General features: G+C 32.1%; 1 protein-coding gene across 6 annotated transcripts in view; it reads left to right on the plus strand.

Annotated features, from left to right (window-relative positions):
• Nucleotides 1-7310: 7310 nt before the first annotated feature.
• Nucleotides 7311-15624, plus strand: part of LOC143068891 (1-phosphatidylinositol 4,5-bisphosphate phosphodiesterase classes I and II-like) — a 110509-nt gene continuing 102195 nt past the window's right edge. For all 6 annotated transcript variants that reach the window (XM_076243238.1, XM_076243239.1, XM_076243242.1 and 3 more), the window contains exon 1: nucleotides 7311-7666. In XM_076243238.1, coding sequence (XP_076099353.1) covers nucleotides 7568-7666 — 99 coding nt within the window. In that variant the 5' untranslated portion in view covers nucleotides 7311-7567. The remainder of the gene's footprint in view (nucleotides 7667-15624) is intronic.

The following is a 15624-nucleotide window of genomic DNA, read 5'->3' on the forward strand; positions in this document are numbered from 1 at the left end:
AAAAATTGTCTGACACCTCTTTTTGCATGAGTGGTATGTGTTTTAGATAGCATTTTCGACTTGATCAATAATAAAAAATTTAACACAAAGGCAGGTTACACAAAAAGTCTTTCTCCTTCCATCGGTAATTATATTTTAAAAAAGAGGCCTTCAACAGCCCGTTCCGACGATGATTAGAGACAGTGATCAAGTTGAATCTGATTTAAACTTTTTAATTTATTTTTCCGTTCCGTTCCGTTCCGCAAAGTACCAATTGCTCTGAGGAATTGGTATTTAACGGAATCAACGGAAACAGACATCTATAATGTAATAAAAGCAGTATGATAAAAACAAGTCAGACCCGTCTTTTTTGAATGAGTGGTAAGTGTTTTAGATAGCATTTCGACTTGATCAATATTTAAATAAACAGCTGCGCCATGAGCGCATGATACGCCCGTCGTCTTGTGAAAAAACATAAATCTTTTTTGAATAACACAGGGTTGTACAGGATGTCATGCTTAGTATATCCTGACTCATTCCTTATTCCCGCTCAATAGGAAGATTGTACAAGATGTATTTGGAAACCCGACGCAACATTAGCCTGTTAAGTTTTAAGCAATAGAGATACAGCGCAACATGTGAAAAAAAAACTCTTTTTTTTACAAAAAACTCAATAACTCGAAAATATAAAAATGAATCATCACCAAAAAGTATACAGATCTTTAGATTAATATAACAAAGAAGTGTGTAAAGTTTTAAGCAATAATCATAAATCGTTTTTGAGATATGGTGCGACATGTAAACCCCCCCTTTTTTTTACAAAATACTCAATAACTCAAAAATGAAATTTTAAATCATCACCAAAAAGTATACAGATATTAAGATTAATATAACTAAGAAGTATTTAAAGTTTTAAGCCATAATCAAGAATCGTTTTTGAGATACGGTGCGACATGTGAAAAAAAAACACCCCTGTTTTAGTTACAAAGTGCCGTAACTCAAAAAGTTGTAATCTTATTTTCACAAAAAAGTATACAGCTCATTTGACCATCATAAGAAACAACTATGTTCAGTTTCATGAAATTTGGATAAGTCGTTCTCAAGTTACGGTGCGACATGTTTACACCGGACAGACGGACAGACGGACATACGGACGGACGGACGGACGGACACTGGACATTTGTATACCATAATACGTCCCGTCAAAATTGACGGACGTATAAAAAATAACACAAAGACAGGTTAGACAAAAGGTCTTTCTACTTCCATTGGTAATTATAAATTAAAAAAGGGGCCTTCCGAAGATGATTAGAAACAGTGATCCCCATTTCCATTCTCAATTTTATATTAGAAACAAGGTCTCATAAATATTAAAACATATGTTTAAAATATATCTTCATAAATATATGAGCATTAAACACTGGTTTACACTATGATAAAAAAATGTTTGCAAATTGTTAAAACATTTTCGGATTTATCAAAGCACTATAAAAAATGGTAACTCCTTAAAAGTCATAAAACCACAATAATAACTGCTGTTAATCAAAGTATTTATAAAAACTAAAAGTCTGTTCTGTTACAAAACCTATAGGCAAAGGTCTTACTATAATATCAGCGGGAAATTTCGGTTCTAGAGGTGCATTCCGTATTTAATCTGTTTTTTTTCTCCTATCTCCTGACGACAGCTGGTGTGTCCGTAGATATTGTTTAAATTTTCTATATTTTCACTTTTTAATTAGTTTACCTGCACAATGGCGCAGAAGCAATATTTATTTTTTGGCGCAAATGAAAAACTACAACTTTTAAGAATTGGCGCAAAAGCAATGCGTACTTAAATATCAATCAAATTTGACCGTGCCCACAAAACGATTGTTCAAATTACGAATAGTTTCAGCTTAAAATCCATGGCACTCTAAAATGCAGATTTTTTAAATCACATAAATTCCATATCGATATACGTATATTTGGATCTATGCAATATGTTTATCTGGACATCAGCATGCTAGCTTAGTTCCGTCATTTCAATAACATGGATGGCAATACATGTATGTTTGATTGATCTAACCATACGTTAACCAGTGTCCTTTGAATACAGTGATCATGCATAATGTGAACATTTTTTTCTATAGACATAGGTAGATTTGATTAATCCAAATAATATAGGTATAAAGCATACCGGTGTTCATGCAATTCATAATGCAAAACAACAATATATAGAAATAAATTATGTTTTTTTTTATGAAATGTATGTGCTTATGCAACATTATCAAACTGCTGTAATGCATTAGTTATAAACTTTGAAAGAACCGATGACTTTTCATTCGTTTTTAAACTCAAATGTACTTAAATAGCACATCTTTTTTAAAATATAATTACCGATGGAAGGAGAAAGACTTTTTGTGTAACCTGCCTTTGTGTTAAATTTTTTATTATTGATCAAGTCGAAAATGCTATCTAAAACACATACCACTCATGCAAAAAGAGGTGTCAGACAATTTTTTTTATCATACTGCTTTAATTACATTAAAGATGTCTGTTTCCGTTTTTTCCGTTAAATACCAATTCCTCAGAGCAATTGGTACTTTGCGGAACGGAACGGAACGGAAAAATAAATTAAAAAGTTTAAATCAGATTCAACTTTATCACTGTCTCTAATCATCGTCGGAACGGGCTGTTGAAGGCCTCTTTTTTAAAATATAATTACCGATGGAAGGAGAAAGACTTTTTGTGTAACCTGCCTTTGTGTTAAATTTTTTATTATTGATCAAGTCGAAAATGCTATCTAAAACACATACCACTCATGCAAAAAGAGGTGTCAGACAATTTTTTTTATCATACTGCTTTAATTACATTAAAGATGTCTGTTTCCGTTTTTTCCGTTAAATACCAATTCCTCAGAGCAATTGGTACTTTGCGGAACGGAACGGAACGGAAAAATAAATTAAAAAGTTTAAATCAGATTCAACTTGATCACTGTCTCTAATCATCGTCGGAACGGGCTGTTGAAGGCCTCTTTTTTAAAATATAATTACCGATGGAAGGAGAAAAACTTTTTGTGTAACCTGCCTTTGTGTTAAATTTTTTATTATTGATCAAGTCGAAAATGCTATCTAAAACACATACCACTCATGCAAAAAGAGGTGTCAGACAATTTTTTTTATCATACTGCTTTAATTACATTAAAGATGTCTGTTTCCGTTTTTTCCGTTAAATACCAATTCCTCAGAGCAATTGGTACTTTGCGGAACGGAACGGAACGGAAAAATAAATTAAAAAGTTTAAATCAGATTCAACTTGATCACTGTCTCTAATCATCGTCGGAACGGGCTGTTGAAGGCCTCTTTTTTAAAATATAATTACCGATGGAAGGAGAAAGACTTTTTGTGTAACCTGCCTTTGTGTTAAATTTTTTATTATTGATCAAGTCGAAAATGCTATCTAAAACACATACCACTCATGCAAAAAGAGGTGTCAGACAATTTTTTTTATCATACTGCTTTAATTACATTAAAGATGTCTGTTTCCGTTTTTTCCGTTAAATACCAATTCCTCAGAGCAATTGGTACTTTGCGGAACGGAACGGAACGGAAAAATAAATTAAAAAGTTTAAATCAGATTCAACTTGATCACTGTCTCTAATCATCGTCGGAACGGGCTGTTGAAGGCCTCTTTTTTAAAATATAATTACCGATGGAAGGAGAAAGACTTTTTGTGTAACCTGCCTTTGTGTTAAATTTTTTATTATTGATCAAGTCGAAAATGCTATCTAAAACACATACCACTCATGCAAAAAGAGGTGTCAGACAATTTTTTTTATCATACTGCTTTAATTACATTAAAGATGTCTGTTTCCGTTTTTTCCGTTAAATACCAATTCCTCAGAGCAATTGGTACTTTGCGGAACGGAACGGAACGGAACGGAACGGAAAAATAAATTAAAAAGTTTAAATCAGATTCAACTTGATCACTGTCTCTAATCAAGGACGACGTGAGGTCAGTCTAGATATCATAATGCATGACTTGCAAATGCGTTAATTTCATGATAATTTATCAGGACAATCCGACATATTCATCTACAGAATATTTCCCGATGTTATACATTATTACACATTTCACCTGTGAAGATGAGATTAAGTATACATTTGTGTTATTTGTATATGGAAAACCGTAAAACACAGAAATTTTAAAGTTTGTTTTGTTTTAAAGATTTTTCGAAATTTTGATAAATGCCCCCTTTGGATACCTTAAATGAAATTCCGTTCCGTTCCGTTCCGTTCCGTAAAGTACCAATAGCCTGCTAATTCAACAGAACAATTTCAGCACAATTTAAACTATACATCTTTCAGTACAAGACAGACGTTGTTCTTGGAATATTCGAAAAAAAAATCGTTTCTTGCCATGATATCCTTGGACTATATTGATCTCAACTGTAAAACAATCCTTCACGGTACATAAAACTTTTTGAGCTATAGGACCTGAACGCTACTATAACATCTGTGTTATAGTAGTCTCCGATAGGACAGAAAGTTATACCAGAATATGTCACTGGTTTTATATGATTATAAAATATTGGACTCTTATATCATCATACTACTAGTACACGGCCGACACTCGGCTAACCGAGAGATTGGCCGGTTAATCTATATTGAGTATGTGGCTATATGGGCAATTGGTCTGTTAATCGGGTTGGTTATACGTCTGTTAATAGTAAAACGCACAATTTAATGTTAAACTCTATTTAATATACAGATTTTTGGCATATTATAAAACCAAATCAAAAAAAGAGACGTGTCTGACAAAATGATATCTATCATAGAACATTTTCCACCTGTAAAACATTTCATAGTCTGCGCAGTTTTCAGCAAAACTAAAAGGCGTCGCGCAAGTATGTTTAATTTATGCTTATACGCATAGCAATTTTATTAATAAAAGGCGAAACAAACAATTTTAGATATCATTTAAAGGACACAAAATAGTACTTTGGTTCTAAAAAATAAATTGACATTAGTAAATATTTCATAATTGTAATATAACGTGAATAATACCACGTTTTAGTGAAACTTATGGGAATAAAGTCTGTTAATGGGTTGGACAATTGAAATTGTGTCAGTTAATTAAGAGTTATTTAGCCACGACAATAGTTTTGCTACCTTTATATTTTCCCATTGGAAAAGTTAAGAATGAGATGTTCTTGAGTAAAAAAAAAAATGACACTGAATACGGTGCAACAGTATCCTTCTATAGTAAGAGCATTTTTATGTTGACTTTCTTTGCATTTTATTGAAGGATGTGTCTATGGATTGGCCGCTGTAATATGTATGCATTTATTATTAACGTTTTCAATCAGCCTTTTTTGTGCGTGTCTGTTCAGAGTAGCACGTTCTCAAATCCGACTGAAAGTGTCTTTCTAATACAGCACAGAGTACATATAATGTGTTGTCTTCTCATATGCACATGATATTTCACTGGACGTTAAATCCTAATTCGTCAGAATCATCCAATTGATTCTTTTCTTCTATTACTTAATCATATGTTGTTTACAAATCATTCTAAAGAAGTAAATGGAAAGGAGCGAATGTAGCTACATATGGTTATCTTAAGTTTTAACTCATTCCATTCCATTTAGTTCCTTTCTATATAAGTGCAGAGGAAAACTACACATGTAAACTTCTAGCATTTGTCACCAATATGAGTACATCGCAATCCGTTACTGTTTCAACACTCAGGGGTTTCATGTCTGTATTCTTAAACAATTATTATTTGTTCTCTCTTTTTTTAGCAATGCATCAGTCTCTACTATTCTTATCTATTATTCTATATTCTGCGTCTCCATCCAGATTCTCGTGTATACCACGAGGGTCCGGATCGGGGTGTTGTTTATTTCTGTGCTATTTAAATTTTTATGTCACTTTTCTTTCCATTTTATTTATCTTACTCATTATTCTTTCTCTATTCTTTATATTTTAGCATCCCAATATATTTTACTTACTGATGTTGAGTTACATTACGACGTTTATCTCTGATTTATATACTGGTTACCAATGTAGATGACAAATTGGTGGCATTCATGACAATTAAACAGAATCCACATGATATATATGCGACCATTCTTGGATGAAATTATTATTACTACAATATTACACTTTTTGAAACCATTTTTATCAATTTTCAATTTCCATTGTCTAAATTGTTCATTGTTCATGTGTTGTTTCCGTATATTTTATGTTTCTTTGCCCATGTACTGTTTCCGTATATTTGAGCCGCTCGTCTTGAGCCTACCCATTTGATCCGATCACACCCAATATAGCAATAAAATTATACTTTATTGGCCATTCATAACTCTTAACAGACCAATTAACAGACCGGGTTTTATACATCCGATCCATTAACAGATCAGATTTTAAATGAAGATTGATTTATGTTACCAAAAATACAGATTTTCGTGTAGATTTTTCACACAATGATATCAATATGGTTAACAAACATAATGCCTGTCTTTTTTCGATGTTCAAATTATTGCATGCAAGTAAATTCAACCAACGTGTCATTTTGTGTACTTTATGTGTGTGTAAAATGTGTATAAATTTATTGATGAGTTACCCGCCTTTTCATTTTATAGATCGTACATCGAAGATGATAGAAAAATAATAATTACACCACTGTATTCAGTACATAGAATTGTTTTGTTAGACATGAATTTTTATGATAACAATATATTTTAAAAGTTATACAATGAAACATGCTGAACTTTCAATGATTTTCTCGATAACACCTGATTAACAGACTTTAGCCAAACCGATTAACACCAACCGCCGATATAGCCGCATACATAGATTAATCGACCAATCTCTCGGTTAGCCGAGTTTTGGCCGTGTAGTATAATAATCCCAGAAAATATATAGAAGTTTTGACGACAATAATTGCATGCATACCAGTATTGTGGTCGCTAGGTGGAAATGTCATCTTAGATGCTTGATAGTAAGGCAGCAACCATTTGATTTTCTGGGGGGGGGGGGGGGGGGGGCTATGGTTTTTTTTGGAAAAAAAAGTTTGTTTCCAGTTTTTGGAGAAAAAAATATTGTTTGTTTCACCCTCAGCTGCCACTATATGTAATGCTAAAATTGAAAGAAAAAGATTGTTTTCGACTTGTCGCGAAAAAAATAGATTGATTTTCGCCGGAGGCGAAAAAAAAAGTTTGTACGGAAAAAAAAACCATAGCCCCCCCAGAAAATCAAATGGTTGCTGCCTAATTCCTAGTAATTTTTCAACTACTTTGTACACATATCCCGTTTAATTTTCGCGCACCTGCTACTTGTTAATAAACACACGTCATGTGACATCTGAATCGGAAAATGGAATGAACCATTAGTTGAATGATACTAATTAGATCGTTAGACTAAACAATTCGATGTTATGTCACATTTTGGAGAATAAATATTGGACTATCTTATTTGTCGTTAATTCTAAATCCGTTGGAGGCTAATTTTAATTGAACGTAAACAGGAACTACCTATTTTACCCTGACCGAGAAAATAAGCGTGTCATGTGTAGGAAATAAATGGACAGAAGGATTTTGTAAACAAGAGAGATGGCGGGAGCCAAACCAGGTGTCCATGTAGTTCAGCTGAGACCAATTATCGTCCCAGAATGTTTGATTAAGGGCAACAAATTTATAAAATGGGATGAGGTAAGTCTGTTATCCGACAAGTGACTGTTATCAGTGATGAAGATGCTAAGTGCTCGGTATCCACGCCTCCGACTGATAATGTTTAGGTGGGGATTGCCACTGTTTGTTAAATTATTGGAAATATAACATATCTATCATTTAAAGAAGTGAAATGACATCAAATAAATAGAAATAAGATTTAAGGGTCATCAAAGTGGAGAAATTATCATAGGGTCTGTCTGACTACCAACTGGTACTACCAGTTCAGTGATTTTTTTGCCCTGAGGATTTACTAATTACATACACTGACATTGACATTAAATGTTTGTCATCATAAATGATGATTACAGATTAAAAGGTTAATTGAAACTTTAAAATGTGTCTGTTTGATTTAGTTTTCAGTATTTTTGTCTATACATGCTATACATCAATGCAGAGTTTACAAAGGGTGAACATTGTTTGTATTCACTATTGCAAACATTCAGTTAGTACTTTAACTTACATGAATTGATAACTTGGTTATCACTAGCCCCTACACCCCACCCCCTCGCTCATCAGTTGTCTTATTGTAGTCAAATTATACATGTAGGTGTCATTTGGTCGCTGTCTCATGGACTATGTACATTTTTCATTTATTGATATTCTGAAGTGCTTAAATTGACAAACTATTACATTTTTGAGGTATTCTTTTGCATCCATCATAGTATTTAAACAAATGTTTAATTCTTCTAGCAATCAGTTAACAAGCATTTATCTGATACATGTATAAGTAATTTCCAAATATGGTCATCAGCTAAAAGGATACATTTCTATTTGCTATTGCTAATTATTTGATTTAAAGACAACATACATGGATGTATATATGTGATAAATAGGATAAAATTGTTTACAATCTATCTTTTACCTTTCTTTATGAAAACATCTGCCTAGTACATGTACAATGTAGTATTAGTATTTTTCTTCAATTGGTTTTGCTTTTTATTTATATAAAATTAATAAGGTAGTGCTAACTGATGTACATCTCTAGTTTGAGATCTTTCTTTTTTTCTTCTTTTCTATATATGTTTATTAGAGACGACACTTCTTTTTGAGGACTTGCCGACTTATTCCTTTATTCACATCAGACTGACTTCATACAAGAATTTCGTTGGAAAAATGAATAGTAAAAATAAACAGTATGGATCCCTCAACTTTACTTTCTGCTATGTAGATGATGTTCACTCTGACTTGTTAAATAATTCAATAGTTGTTGACTACATTTTTGTATTTTGAACGCATCTATCCCAACTAGCTTGAGATAAAGGATACAACAGATGTGGTAAAGTCTGCCTCATCTCTAGGCTTAACTCTAGAAATTGACAATGAGGGTCTCTTGAAAACAAACTGTTTTAAGACAAAAAAGATGATTTTAAGCTTCCAAATTGTGAACTTTCCATTTTTATGTGTCTATGTAGCAACATTCCAGCAGCCCATTAACATGGTGTATATATATCGCCCTGTTGATGGGATATTACAAGGCTTGTATTTCCTATGATGATATCCTTGATAGAGGGTTGCCGCTCGTAAGGAAGCTATTAAACCATGAGTTCCAAGCTGTGAAGTTTAAATTATCCCTTTGTTAATTTTCCTGACGCCATCAAGAGTTGTTATACTTCATTCTTACCATGGAGCCATAATATAATAGCCAGCCTCCAACAAAATCTTTTTTTTCAATGAAGGAAAGACAATCACATGTATAAGAAATGCATTTTAAAACCAAGAAAAGTAATCAATAGAAAGTGAAAAATAAAAAAAAATTTGATATAATTTACCAACTTCAAGATGGATTTCTTGATAGTTATTCTTGAGAAACCTAATATGAATTCTTTAATTGTAATTCATTGATCATAATTGCTTTTTGATATACAGTGTAATGATAAATCGTTGTTGAATGATTACCAATGAGAAAACAATCCACCAGCGACCAAATGACATAATTCAAGCAACTATTTGTTCAAATCCATGTTCAAGAGATCAGGTCACAAGATTATTTTTATGAACCACAAGAAAAAGCCTAAAAGGTTTGATGCAAGCAATTTGTGAAAAATATAAATCAAATGATAACCTGGCCCATTATTAAATCATTTGAAGTTAATTGGGATAATATAATTGTTTTTGATTCAAAGATACATATACATGCAATTGCAATATTAATAAGGTTACTGTAGATTCATTTTCCTTGAACAAATTTTATAAAGCATCCTGGTAAACAAGAATTTTGAAATACTATCTTTTTTCCTAGAAATGAACACATTACATTCATAACACAATCTTTAAGAAAATCGGATGGCATCACATTAAGCAATACAGCATCATATAACTGTGCGTCTATTATGCCCAGGGGAGATAACTGCTTGGTCTTTTTAATTAAAAAAAAGAACACTACTTGTAGATGATATTAACATTGTCAAATCTTATTGTATAAGGTGCTAATTCATTGGCGACTTCGAAAAAAATCAGTTACAGATCAAATTAATCATGAAAGAAAAATCCCGATTTTAACAATCTGTGTTGTACATGTACAAAAGCTTGATGTCAATGGAAATTATAAGGCTGATTTTAGTGACAAACACCCTTTTTACATAGAAAGGAACTGAATTTTAGAACAATCAATGTTCACAACATCCATTATGTCAGAATAAATAATTATTTATAAAAAAGAAGATGTGGTGTGATTGGCAATGCAACAACTCTTCACAAGAGACCAAATGACACAGAAATTGACAACAATAGGTCACTGAATGGCCTTCAACAATGAACAAAGTTTATTACAATAAATTTGTTTTGATCCAATATCCATGGACCCCAGTCTTACAGGAAGATTTGCAACAAATGTAATAGGACCAGCAAATTCAAAAGCATTATACATACATGCATGTCATTATTTTTTTTAAAAAGATCAGGAAGATCTCCCAACTACACCAGGAAAATATAATGGCCTGATGAGTCAGTTGTAGAAAGAAAAAAAATATTTTAATAAAGGACAAAAGGACTACTACAACAGAAAATCTGAAACACAAAACCCTTTTAATAAATGAAAAGAATCAGTTGATACATATCAACATAGAAGGTTTCCTGACAATAGAATGAGACCATGAAAATATGATATACATTTGTATGTATAATTCATTATTGTTGTAATTGTAAAAGAGTTATGATTTCTCTTATATATATATTTCCAGGAAATTTTGTTTACACCTGTAAAGTTTGAGAAATACAGGTTGCTCAAATTGAAAACCACATGTTATTTAAAGAAAAATGCTATTTGAATCACAACTGACCCTCTCTGCCCCCACAATTACAAATTTTCCATCTGGAAAGGGCCATACATTTATAGCTTTTTTCATCATTATTACAATGAATGGTTGTTCATTGTTGAAGGGCAATACATTAATCTATTCCTGAAAACTTCCTCTTCGTTTGGTATCTGGTGGATAGTTGTCTCGTTGGCAATCATATCACATCTACAATGATGATCTTTCTATCAATATATCTAAATGTAATGATCAATAAATCACAATTAAAGAATTCAAATTAGCATTAGCCAGAGCCACTTTCAAGAATTATTAGCTTGGAGTTGGTAAATACAAAATGTATGAATGAAAACAACCAAGCAAACATATAATACATCTATATATATATATATATATATATTTGCATGACAAATGCACAGTCGCAGGTAACAGTTGGGAGAGGTTGTGCTACCACCAGCATATATGTGTACCCTGCCACATTCTATATGCTCACCCTGCCACATTCTGTATGTGCCTGTCCCAAGTCGAGAGTATGTAATTCAGTGGTTGTCTTTTGTTGATGTATGCCATATTTTTTTTTATTGTTTCATACTTAAATTAGGCTGTGCGTTTTCTTTGAATTGTTTTACATTTGGTATTTTTTAAAGCTTACTATGTGGTATATAATATGGGTTATAGACAACTTCAAATTAACCTATAGTTTGGAGAAACATTAGTAAATTAATTTCAATGATAGCATCAGCATCAAGTTACCACAAATACCAAACTCATGTTAACCAATATTTTGGTATGTCATTGTTTTATTAAAAGTTTAAAAAAATTGTCACCTGCTGTATCAAAAAGTTCATGGGTGGTTACTTTGGTAAATCTGAAAAAATATTGAGAGGACTCTCAAAGTGAAGCAAGACATCTCGAAGTATGTGTAGTAAATTTATTTTGTTACTTAAACAGTTGTTAGGTTTACTCATAGATCAAATTTTGATATCGAACTATAACAAACAGAATTATGTATGGTTAACCTTGGCAGTGATGATTTGACATTTGAAAGACAATACTTTTCTATTTTTTCTCAGTTTATATGATTTTTATGCTCACAAATAGAAAAAAAATCAATAGCAATTTTAATTGAGACCAAAGCCAGTATTAATTCAACCATTTGGGGATTATTTTTTTTTTCGATGTTTATGATTGTCTATCTAGGAAGATGAATGGTATTTCTTTGTCTTTGAACAGCTAGTAGTTTGACTGTTGCTCTAACTGTACTACCTGTTTTATCAGTGTAAATAAAGCAAAATGCAAATAGCACATGAGCTAATTATTGAAGACACAATTTGAAATATTCAAGTGCAGTTTATGGGTTAGTTTTAAAAATCTGATAAATTCGCCTTTTCAGAAACTAGAGGACTATGGGTAATCTCATTGTTCGTACACCAAAATGAAAATAACGTCACGTCATTGGTTAAATTTCCATTGTTTATGACATTTTTAACCAATCAGGACGTTTTGGTGTACACTTTTGAAAATATTACCCAGGATGCATTAGATTCTGAAACGGCGAATTCACGGACTGCTGTATGATTTGCAGCTTGCGGATAACTTAGTCTTTTCAACATCTTGATTTTCTGAGTTATGTCCCTTTGTTGTATTTCTCATTTCAATTGGGTACTACATTTACAGCTACATTCATGTTAAATTACATGTAGAATATATTGTGTAGTAAAACACAGTTCTAAAACTTGTTCATCCATGTCAATGTTCTCTTTATTATTGCATTGACTCCATTGGTGAATGGAAGTAGAAAATAATAGTTATCTTGTCTTTTTCCGTCAACTCAACTGAGTGAGCTAAGTGTTATTAAGGGCCATTAAATCTGAGGCCTTGTTGTATGCTGTCAACCCATTTCAGTTGCGGATCCAGCCATTTTAAAAAGGGTGGGTTCCCAACACAGGACAAAGGGAGGGTTCCAACTATATGTCCCCATTCAAATGCATTGATCGGCCAAAAAAAAGGGGGTGTTCCAACGCCCGGAACACCCCCCCCCCCTGGATCCGCCAATGCATTTTGTAGAACCTACTCTTTACATGCATGTTTTTTTATTCATTTACATCCTGACTGCATGAACAATCAACAAATGGAAGTTTTTAACGACCTTGACTGGCTTATAATACATGAACAATTTGTAGTGTTTCTGCCTTTTGAATAAACTACAGTGATGAATTGGTAACAGTTACAAATTTGATCTAACTGCATTACACCAGGTAATTCTATTTTGATTGCCTCACATTTTGTTATCCAAGGGCCTTTTGACATGTATAAACTAAATATATAGAGTATTAGGTATCTCATTGTTGGAGGCCGTATATATACAGCGACCTATGGTTGTTTACATCCTTTTTCCTTTGGTCTTTGGTGTATAGTTATATCATTGGCAATCACACCATTTTTTTGTTATGTGCCATTACAAGCCATTAAATTGAAATAACTGATATAAACATGATCTTCAACTTAATTCATTAGATCATTAATTAAAATCAGTGCAGAAGACTAATTGTGGATTAAATGAAAAAAAATTGAATAAAAGCTTAACAGAGAGAAAATTGATTTGTTTGATGATGTAAATATAACATAGATATTGCCTGCGGTCTTTGTTCAGTCTTTTTGCTGACTGCTTGATGCACCTGTTGTTTTAATGTTGTTTAGCTGCATCAAAATTATAGGAGGTTCAGAGAGGTACTATCAAAAGTGTTAACGGAATCCATAAAATATTTTTTGTAGAAGAAAATGGTTTATTTGTTCTAAACTTTATATTATTTGTTTTCTCACAAATCAGAAAATTCCTCCCGACACCAGACATTTGAAATAAACAGTTAATTCTTAAAATGATTATTTACATATTTGAAGATGAATATTTACTAATACAGGTTCTACTTGAGTGATTGCTATAATTAGCTTGCGGCACATGGAAAGCTTATTTACCCGTTGGCTTGCTTTTAAATTTTAAAGTCTACATGTGATCTTAGTAAGATTACAAATTATGCTATTTAGTTTTTCATTGAAAGATAAAACATTGACTCTTTGTAGAAAGTTTGTCAAAAACTTGTTTAAAGAAAACATTTTGATAATTTAAACATGAGTCTCCCCCAGGAAGGTTTTATTTATTAAATCCAGACCATACAATAACACGGTTTTTATCCGTGTTATGCTTTTGTTCTTGTATACAAAAATGTAAGAGTAAAGGAAAGATCAGTTTAAAATAACAGTGTCTGAACTTTGAATGACTTAGTTGAATAGCTGACTTTTTTTTTACATGTACTCCTAAACTGGTCTACCTGTCTTTGTATTATCTTTTTGCCTTTACAAATTTAATTCCACTTAATCAATAGCTGTCTGCATTTTTTCGTAATTGTGTAAAAAATAAAGAAAAATGCATGACTTCATGCATGTTACGTAATTTAGTTCAAAACAAATGAAATTACCCAAGTGTGAAAATTTCTACATAACAGTATACACAGTTACCCATGCATATTTTAAGGATCACCAATAATACATTGTCCAGTAGCTATATCTTGTAGTTTTGTTTAAATTATTTGAACTCACTCCAGTTTTTAAACCACATTTATCAAAAAGTTTTTTTGCACATAGATTTTTTGGCAAGTTATATTTTATTTCTTTTATGAGTAAGTGGAACAACACAAAAAATTAATATTTTGAAGAGCCACTGATGGTTTAATTACATTATCTCTTATATGCAGACATTTTTCTTTATCCAAATGTAGATTTATGCCCCATCTTATCAACAGGTCATACATAAAAAAAAGATATGAAACAAAAAGAACTTCAACATGTATATCAGTACACGAGCTTGTACAGGTGACCTATATTTGTTAATTTCTGTGTCATTTTGGTCTCTCGTGGACAGTTGGGTCATTGGCAATCATTCCACATCTTCTTTTTTTATATCAATACACGAAATTGTACAGGTTTTCTTTTGCTTTGCGATTTTAAGTGTAATTTCCAAAGAGCATAAGACCTGTCTAACTAGCATCATTCAAGAAAGATATGAAACAAAACTAATTACAACAAAACATGTATCAGTTCTCGAGCTTGTACAGGTTTTCTTTTGCTTTTGTAGAAACATATGCTAAGCTGTCTAATTCGCTTCTAATTTAAAAAGATATGAAACAAAAATAATTACAACAAAACATATATCAGTAACATTACAAAAAAAAATCCTCTACAATGACATTGAAGACCTGTTGGTGAACTTCTGCTGTTGTCTGTTCTATGGTCGGGTTGTTGTCTCTTTGACACATTCCCTATTTCCATTCTAAATTTTATAATAAAAAAAAGGATATGGGGTACAAGAAACACAAAACCATACTTGCACATGAACAGCAGAAAAAAAACCCACACACAGACAATAAGCAAATGAACAGATACAAATATATACAAAATGTATGACTTTTTTTTCACCAATATATATATGCAGATCATATGACATTTTTCATACAAAAATATTTATTGTGACTTTTTTTCCTGAGACTTTTTTTCCTGTGACTTTTTCCCCTGTGACTTTTTCCCCTACAATCCTTCAATAGCAAGGGGTTATGTTTTCCTGTATGCATCCATCCTTTCATCCTTTTGTTTTTCTGAGCCTTAGTCCCTCACATATTGGGTAAAAGTTTT

The sequence above is a fragment of the Mytilus galloprovincialis genome, chromosome 3, assembly GCF_965363235.1.
Source record: "Mytilus galloprovincialis chromosome 3, xbMytGall1.hap1.1, whole genome shotgun sequence".
Classification (NCBI taxonomy): domain Eukaryota; kingdom Metazoa; phylum Mollusca; class Bivalvia; order Mytilida; family Mytilidae; genus Mytilus; species Mytilus galloprovincialis.